The following is a 9,056-nucleotide window of genomic DNA, read 5'->3' on the forward strand; positions in this document are numbered from 1 at the left end:
TATAATGTCCTTCTTTATCTTTCTTTATGGACTTTGTTTTAAAGTCTATTTTGTCTTATATAAGTATTGCTACTCCAGCTTTCTTTTTGTTTCCATTTGTATGGAATATCTTTTTCCATCCCTTACTTTCAGTCTGCATATGACTTTAGCTCTGAAGTGAGAGTCTTGTAAGCAACATATATTTGGGTGTTGCTTTTGTATCCATTCAGCCACTCTATGTCTTTTGATTATAGCATTTAGTCCATTGACATTTAAAGTAATTTTTGATAAGCATGTACTTATTGTCATTTTAAACCTTGTTTTCCAGTCATTTTTATAATTCTTCTTTGTTCATTTTTAACTCTTTCTGTTTTTGCTTTTGAGGTTTGATGATTTTCTTTAAAAAAAAATTTATTTATTTGGCTGTGTTGGGTCTTAGTTGCAGCTCACGGGATCATCATTGCGGCATGCAGGATCTTTCATTGCGGTGCGAGGGCTTCTCTCTAGCTGTGGCACACGGGCTGTAGAATGCGTGGGCTTAGTTGTCCCATGGCATGTGGGATCTTAGTTCCCCGACCAGGGATAGAACCCATGTCCCCTGCATTGGAAGGTGGATTTTTAACCACTGGACCAGCGGGGAAGTCCCTGGTGATTTTGTTATGTAGTATTCTTGAGTTCCTTTCTTTCTGGTTTTTGTGAATCTATTGTATGTTTTTGATTTGTGGTTACCATGGAATTCAAGTATGTTGACCCATAACTCTATCTGCTAGCTTCAACCTGATAGTCATACAGGTTCAAACACATTCAAAAAGATCTACATTTTTATACTTCCCACACATTTTGGATTTTGATGTTCTATTTTACATCTTTTTTTTTTTTTTTTTTTTTTGCTGTATGCGGGCCTCTCCCTGCTGGGGCCTCTCCCGTTGCAGAGCACAGGCTCCGGATGCACAGGCTCAGTGGCCATGGCTTACGGGCCCAGCCGCTCCGTGGCATGTGGGATCCTCCCAGACCGGGGCACGAACCCGTGTCCCCTGAATCAGCAGGTGGAATCTCAACCACTGCGCCACCAGGGAAGCCTTATTTTACATCTTCATGCTTATCCTTTTCCTGTTAATTGTAGTTATAATTGTTTTACAAATTTTTTAAATTGTTTTTTAATCTTTTAATACGTACTGGCTTATTTAAGTGTTCTTCAATCCTTTTATATATTTGCCTTTCCTATTTTGATTTTACCTTTTCTATAGATTCTTTCTTTTCTATTTAAAGAAGACCCTTTGATATTTATTTTAGGGTAAGTTTAGTATTGCTGAATTCTTTTAGTTTTTGCTAGTTCAAAGGTTTTGCAGTTCGAATCAGATCTGCCCAAGTATGTTCCACCCAGTGGCCAATTCAGGGCTTTGCTAGTGTTTTATCCCTTAATTCAGTTTTCAAAATCTGTGTATGTTATTTTGGATCAGATCTGTGCACACACAATTGGAAATGCAAGCCCAGGAGTTTGTAAGCAGTTTTAAAGATCACTTTTCTGAATTTCTCCCTCTACATGATCCTGCCTGTTACTTTCTGTTTCTGTAGCTCCTCTTTTTGGTCCTCCAGCCATTAAGCTGGAACTTTAGGTACTCTGTTCTGCCATGTACTCTCAACAACTGTGACCATATTCAGGGCCAAGTGGCAGGAGGAGAGAGAGAAAAACATGCAAAGGAGGTTCACCAGAGGAAAATTTCCCTCCAGCTGTTTTTGCTTCCTATTGACTACAGTTGCCACCACTACCACTACTGCAACAGGGTACTGGAGCACAAGAGAATGGAGAAGAAAAACATGAAAGGAAAATGGGGAATTTTTGCACTGTCTTTGAGCATTAGGGTGACCCCTTTTCAGCTCCTTGCACCAGAACTAGTAGTCTCCTGGAACTCTGTCTACACTAATGCCCACTTCTGGGTTTTGGGCTGTACTGAATTCAGGCTGGGGAATGCTGGAGGGAAGAAAATAGTAAACTCATTGCCAGTGGAAGTGGTACTTCAAATTCCAGTTTTCTTTCCCAATCCTCCTGTTACCAGTTACTTTTCAGAGTCCTCAGTTATCTGCTCCATTCATGCCACCATGCTTTATAGCTGCATTCAGTGGGACGGACATTATAAAATGTGCTTACCCAGAACTAGAATTCCTAATTATTATTTTTTAAAATGATTATTACTTAAAATGATTAATATTATTTCAGAAATAGACAATGATGGTTATTACAGTGTCATAAACACAGACTAAAAATTCTTAAATTACTGACAAACCACCATCTGGATTATTCCCTGAAGACCTGGGCTTCCTTAAACTCATGTTTAATGTCTTTCCTTTGGGAATCTTTGTCATAGTTCTACTTAAAGACGATGTTAGAAGTGAAGAGAGTGGATGAACTATAAATGTAAGGTTTTCATAAGCCTGAAGACTCAAAAAAAGCCTTATGGTGTACTTGACAATAGCTTTGTGTTTTTTTCCTCTTTTTAAACCAAGATGCCCTTGATTAAAATGTACAGAAGCTCACTATGTAAACTAGATTAAAACAGGAGGATCAGCTCAGTTGAGGTGAGGTTGAGCACCTTCCAATGCCTCATTAAGCCTTAGTGGCCACATTGAGCCTATGTGGAACTCATAAAAAGTCGCTTCCATGGACCCAGGCTTTGGAAACACACATGACTATATTTGTGCTACTTAAAACAAGTCATTTCATCTTTTTGTGCTTTCTCATCCTCTGTAAAATTAGCTTATATTCACCCCACACATCTGTTGTAAAGATGAAATGAGCTTTCATGAATCAAGCATCTAGAGAATAACAGGTGCTCAATAAATGATAGATTTTTGTCCTTTAAAAGTCATATTTTCTTAAAATACATTGATAATACTACTTCTAGTTAGGCTAATCACAGGTATTCTACATCTTTACTCAAACTTCTCTTGGATCTTTAAGATGTAAAATTTTCATCTTGTGTGCTGTTTAAAGCAGTCTAGTTGAGAAACCTTCATTTGAATCTTGACTTTTGTGCCAGTAGCTCTGATCATATTACTTCCTTCTTCCTTAATCTGAGCCACAGATTCCATACCTCTAAACTGATAAGATAAAAGTGTTTACTTCATGGGGTTTTGTGAATCTTAACTAAGCTAATGCATGTAAAGCACTGATCATGGTGACTGACATATAGTAAAAATAGGCATGTAGTAAAGATGAGATATTTTCTGGCTGAGAAGATAGATGTACAACATCATTCTCAGAAGATATAGAATTGTCTGATTCTTGATTCTTCACCCCTATTTTGGCCATCTCTCTGCGTAGCTGGGTTGAAAGTCCTGCAAATCCATGAGAACTATTATGGAGTATCAGTCAAGCCTCTTAATTTCTCTGAGCCTTTCTTTTTTCTTGCTTAAATTAGAGTACTCTGCCACCTTTCCCAGTCATGACATGCTGGGAACAAAAGAGTATGATGATTTAAAATATGATTTAAAAATGTGACTACCAGGGAGTTGAGGAAGATGGCGGAAGAGTAAGACTCGGAGATCACCTTCCTCGCCACAGATACATCAGAAATACATCTACACATGGAACTGCTCCTATAGAACACCCACTGAACGCTGGCAAAAGACCTCAGACCTCCCAAAAGGCAAGAAACTACCCACGTACCTGGGTAGGGCAAAAGAATAAAGAAAAAACAGAGACAAAAGAATAGGGAAGGGACCTGCACCAGTGGGAGGGAGCTGTGAAGGAGGAAAGGTTTCCACACACTAGGAAGCCCCTTTGCGGGCGGAGACAGAGGGTGGCGGAGGGGGGGAAGCTTCAGAGCTGTGGAGGAGAGCACAGCAACAGGGGTGTGGAGGGCAAAGCGGATAGATTCCCACACAGAGGATCGGTACCGACCGGCACTCACCAGGTCGAGACGCTTGTCTGCTCACCTGCCAGGGTGGGCGGGGGCTGGAAGCTGAGGCTCGGGCTTCGATCAGATCACAGGGAGAGGACTGGTGACGTGAACACAGCCTGAAGGGGTTAGTGCACCATGGCTAGCCGGGAGGGAGACCAGGAAAATGTCTGGAGGTGCTGAAGAGGCAAGAGACTTTTTCTTGCCTCTTTGTTTCCTGGTGCGTGAGGAGAAGGGATTAAAAGCATTGCTTAAAGGAGCTCCAGAGACAGATGCAATCCGCGGCTAACAGCATGGACCCCAGAGATGGGCATGGGATGCTAACACTGCTGCTGCACCCACCAAGAAGCCCATGTGTGAGCACAGGTCACTATCCCCACCTCCCCTTTTGGGAGCCTGTGCAGCCCACCACTGCCACGGTCCCGTGATCAAGGGACAACTTCCCTGGGAGAACGCAACGCATGCCTCAGGCTGGTGCAATGTCCTGCTGGCCTCTGCCGCCGCAGGCTCACCCCACATCTGTACCCCTCCCTCCTCCCAGCCTGAGTGAGACAGAGCCCCCGAATCAGCTGCTCCTTTAACCCCGTCCTGTCTGAGCAAAGAAAAGATGCCCTCAGGTGACCTACAGGCAGAGGCAGGGCCAAATCCAAAGCTGAACCCCGAGAGCTGTGCAAACAAAGAAGAGAAAGGGAAATTTCCTCTGCTCAAGAGCAGGGGATTAAATCTCCACAATCAACTTGATGTACCCTGCACCTTTGGAATACCTGAATAGGCAACGAATCATCCCAAATTGAGGAGGTGGACTTTGAGAGCAAGATATATTATTTTTCCCCTTTTCCTCTTTTTGTGAGTGTGTATGTGTATGCTTCTGTGTGAGATTTTGTCTGTATAGCTTTGCTTTCACCATTTGTCCTAGGGTTCTGTCCGTCCGTTTTTTTTTACTCAAAAAAATTCTTCTTAATAATTATTTTTTATTTTAATAACTTTATTTTATTTTATCTTACTTTTATTTTATTTTATCATCTTTCTTTCTTCCTTCCCTCCTTCCTTCCGTTCTTTCTTTCTTTCTTTCTTTCTTTCTTTCTTACTTTCTTTCCTTCTTTCTACTTTTTCTGCCTTTTATTCTGAGCAGTGTGGATGAAAGGCTGTTGGTGATCCAGCTAGGCATCAGTGCTGTGCAGCCAAGGTGCGCAAGCCAACTTCAGGACACTGGTACACAAGAGACTGCCCAGCTCCATGTAATATCAAATGGGGAAAATCTCCCAAAGATCTCCATGTCAACACCAAGACCCAGCTTCACTCAACAACAAGCAAGATACAGTGATGGAAACCCTATGCCAAACAACTAGCAAGACAGGAACACAACCCCACCCATCAGCAGAGAGGCTGCCTAAAATCATAATAAAGCCACAGACACCCCAAAACACACCAGCAGACGTGGACCTGCCCACTAGAAAAACAAGACCCAGCCTCATCCACCATAACACAGGCACTAGTCCCCTTCACCAGGAAGCCTACACAGCCCGCTGAACCAACTTTAGCCACTGGGGACAGACACCAAAGCAACGGGAACTACGAACCTGCAGCCTGCAAAAAGGAGACCCCAAACACAGTAAGATAAGCAAAATGAGAAGACAGAAAACACACAGCAGATGAAGGAGCAAGATTAAAAACCCACCAGACCTAACAAATGAAGAGGAAATAGGCAGTCTACCTGAAAAAGAATTCAGGATAATGATATGAAAGATGATTCAAATCTTGGAAACAGAATACAAAAAATGCAAGAAACATTTAACAAGGAACTTGAAGAACTATTGAGGAAACAAGCAATGATGAACAACACAATAAATGAAATTAAAAATACTCTAGATCAGATCAATAGCAGAATAACTGAGGCAGAAGAACGGATAAGTGACCTGGACGATAAAATAGTGGAAATAACTACTGCAGAACTGAATAAAGGAAAAAGAATGAAAAGAACTGAGGACAGTCTCAGAGATCTCTGGGAAAACATTAAATGCACCAACATTCGAATTATAGGGGTCCCAGAAGAAGAAGAGAAAAAGAAAGGGACTGAGAAAATATTTGAAGAGATTATAGTTGAAAACTTCCCTAATATGGGAAAGGAAATAGTTAATCAAGTCCAGGAAGCACAGAGAGTCCCATACAGGATAAATCCAAGGAGAAACACGCCAAGACACATATTAATCAAACTATCCAAAATTAAATACAAAGAAAACTTATTAAAAGCAGCAAGGGAAAAAGAACAAATAACACATAAGGGAATCCCCATAAGGTTAACAGCTGATCTTTCAGAAGAAACACTGCAAGCCAGAAGGGAGTGGCAGGACATATTTAAAGTGATGAAGGAGAAAAACCTACAACCAAGATTACTCTACCCAGCAAGGATCCCATTGAGATTTGATGGAGAAATTAAAACCTTTACAGACAAGCAAAGCTGAGAGAGTTCAACACCACCAAACCTGCTTTACAACAAATGCTAAAGGAACTTCTTTAGGCAAGAAACACAAGAGAAGGAAAAGACCTACAATAACAAACCCAAAACAATTAAGAAAATGAGAAGAGGAACTTAGATATCGATTATTACCTTAAATGTAAATGGATTAAATGCTCCCACGAAAAGACACAGACTGGCTGAATGGATACAAAAACAAGACCCATATATATGCTGTCTACAAGAGACCCACTTCAGACATAGGGACACATACAGACTGAAAGTGAGGGGATGGAAAAAGATATTCCATGCAAATGGAAATCAGAAGAAAGCTGGAGTAGCAATTCTCATATCAGACAAAATAGACTTTAAAGTAAAAACTATAACAAGAGACAAAGAAGGACACTATATAATGATCAAGGGATCGATCCATGAAGAAGATATAACAATTGTAAATATTTATGCACCCAACATAGGAGCACCTCAATACATAAGGCAAATACTAACAGCCATAAAAGGGGAAATCGACAGTAACACAATCATAGTAGGGGACTTTAACACCCCACTTTCACCAATGGACAGATCATCCAAAATGAAAATAAATAAGGAAACACAAGCTTTAAATGATACATTAAACAAGATGGACTTAATTGATATTTATAGGACATTCCATTCAAAAACAACAAAATACACATATTTCTCAAGTGCTCATGGAATAGTCTCCATCATATCTTGGGTCACAAATCTAGCCTTGTTAAATTTAAGAAAATTGAAATCGTAACAAGTATCTTTTCCAACCACAACGCTATGAGTCTAGATATCAATAACAGGAAAAGATCTGTAAAAGATACAAACACATGGAGGCTAAAGAATACACTACTTAATAACGAAGTGATCACTGAAGAAATCAACGAGGAAATAAAAAAATACCTAGAAACAGATGACAATGGAGACGTGATGACCAAAAACCTATATGATGCAGCAAAAGCAGGTCTAAGAGGGAAGTTTATAGTAATACAATCCTACCTTAAGAAACAGGAAACAAATAAACAACGTAACCTTGCACCTAAAGCAATTAGAGAAAGAAGAACAAAAACACCCCAAAGTTAGCAGAAGGAAAGAAATCATAAAGATCAGATCTGAAACAAATGAAAGAGAACTGAAGGAAACAATGGAAAATGTTAGTAAAACTAAAAGCTGGTTCTTTGAGAAGATAAACAAAATTGATAAACCATTAGACAGATTCATAAAGAAAAACAGGGAGAAGACGCAAATCAATAGAATTAGAAATGAAAAAGGAGAAGTAACAACTGAATGACAGAAATACAAAAGATCATGAGAGATTACTACAAGCAACTCTATGCCAATAAAATGGACAACCTGGAAGAAATGGACAAATTCTTAGAAATGCACAACCTGCCGAGACTGAACCAGGAAGGAATAGAAAATATGAACAGAACAATCACAAGCACTGAAATTGAAACTGTGATTAAAAATCTTCCAACAAACAAAAGCCCAGGACCATATGGCTTCACAGGTGAATTCTACGAAGCATTTAGAGAAAAGCTAACACCTATCTTTCTTAAACTCTTCCAAAATATAGCAGAGGGAGTAACACTCCCAAACTCATTCTACGAGGCAACCATCACCCTGATACCAAAATCAGACAAAGATGTCACAAAGAAAGAAAACTACAGGCCAATATCACTAATGAACATAGATGCAAAAATCCTCAAATAAATACTAGCACACAGAATCCAACAGCACATTAAAATGACCATATACTATGATCAAGTGGGGTTTATTCCAGAAATGCAAGGATTCTTCAACATACGCAAATCAATCAACGTGATACACCATATTAACAAACTGAAGGAGAAAAACCATATGATCATCTCAATAGATGCAGAGAAAGCTTTTGACAAAATTCAACACCGATTTATGATAAGAACTCTGCAGAATGTAGGCATAGAGGGAACTTTCTTCTACATAATAAAGGCCATATATGGCAAACCCACAGGCAACATCGTCCTCAATGGTGAAAAACTGAAACCATTTCCACTAAGATCAGGAACAAGACAAGGTTGCCCGCTCACGCCACTATTATTCAACATAGTTTTGGAAGTTGTAGCCACAGAAATCAGAGAAGGAAAAGAAATAAAAGGAATCCAAATGAGAAGAGAAGAAGTAAAGCTGTCACTGTTTGCAGGTGACATGCTACTATACATAGAGCTTCCTAAAGATGCTACCAGAAAACTACTAGAGCTAGTCAATGAATTTGGTAAAGTAGCAGGATACAAAATTAATGCACAGAAATCTCTGGCATTCCTATACACTAATGATGAAAAATCTGAAAGTGAAATTAAGAAAACACTCCCATTTACCATTGCAACAAAAAGAATAAAATATCTAGGAATAAACCTACCTAAGGAGACAAAAGACCTGTATGCATAAAATTATAAGACACTGATGAAAGAAATTAAATATGATACAAATTGAAGGAGAGATATACCGTGTTCTTGGATTGGAAGAATCAACAATGTGAATATGACTCTACTACCCAAAGCAATCTACAGATTCAATGCAATCCCTATCAAACTACCACTGGCATTTTTCACAGAACTAGAACAAAAAATTTCACAAATTGTATGGAAACACAAAAGACCCCGAATAGCCAAAGCAATCTTGAGAAAGAAAAACGGAGCTGGAGGAATCAGGCTCCC

At 39.5% G+C, this 9,056-nt stretch overlaps 1 protein-coding gene across 1 annotated transcript in view; it reads left to right on the forward strand.

The window, feature by feature from the left end:
- Positions 1-9,020, forward strand: part of YIPF6 (Yip1 domain family member 6) — a 79,444-nt gene extending 70,424 nt beyond the window's left edge. Inside the window, exon 7 of the mRNA XM_028482532.2 lies at positions 5,011-9,020. Coding sequence (XP_028338333.1) covers positions 5,011-5,033 — 23 coding nt within the window. The 3' untranslated portion in view covers positions 5,034-9,020. The remainder of the gene's footprint in view (positions 1-5,010) is intronic.
- Positions 9,021-9,056: the final 36 nt, after the last annotated feature.

The sequence above is a fragment of the Physeter macrocephalus genome, chromosome 21, assembly GCF_002837175.3.
Source record: "Physeter macrocephalus isolate SW-GA chromosome 21, ASM283717v5, whole genome shotgun sequence".
Taxonomy (NCBI): domain Eukaryota; kingdom Metazoa; phylum Chordata; class Mammalia; order Artiodactyla; family Physeteridae; genus Physeter; species Physeter macrocephalus.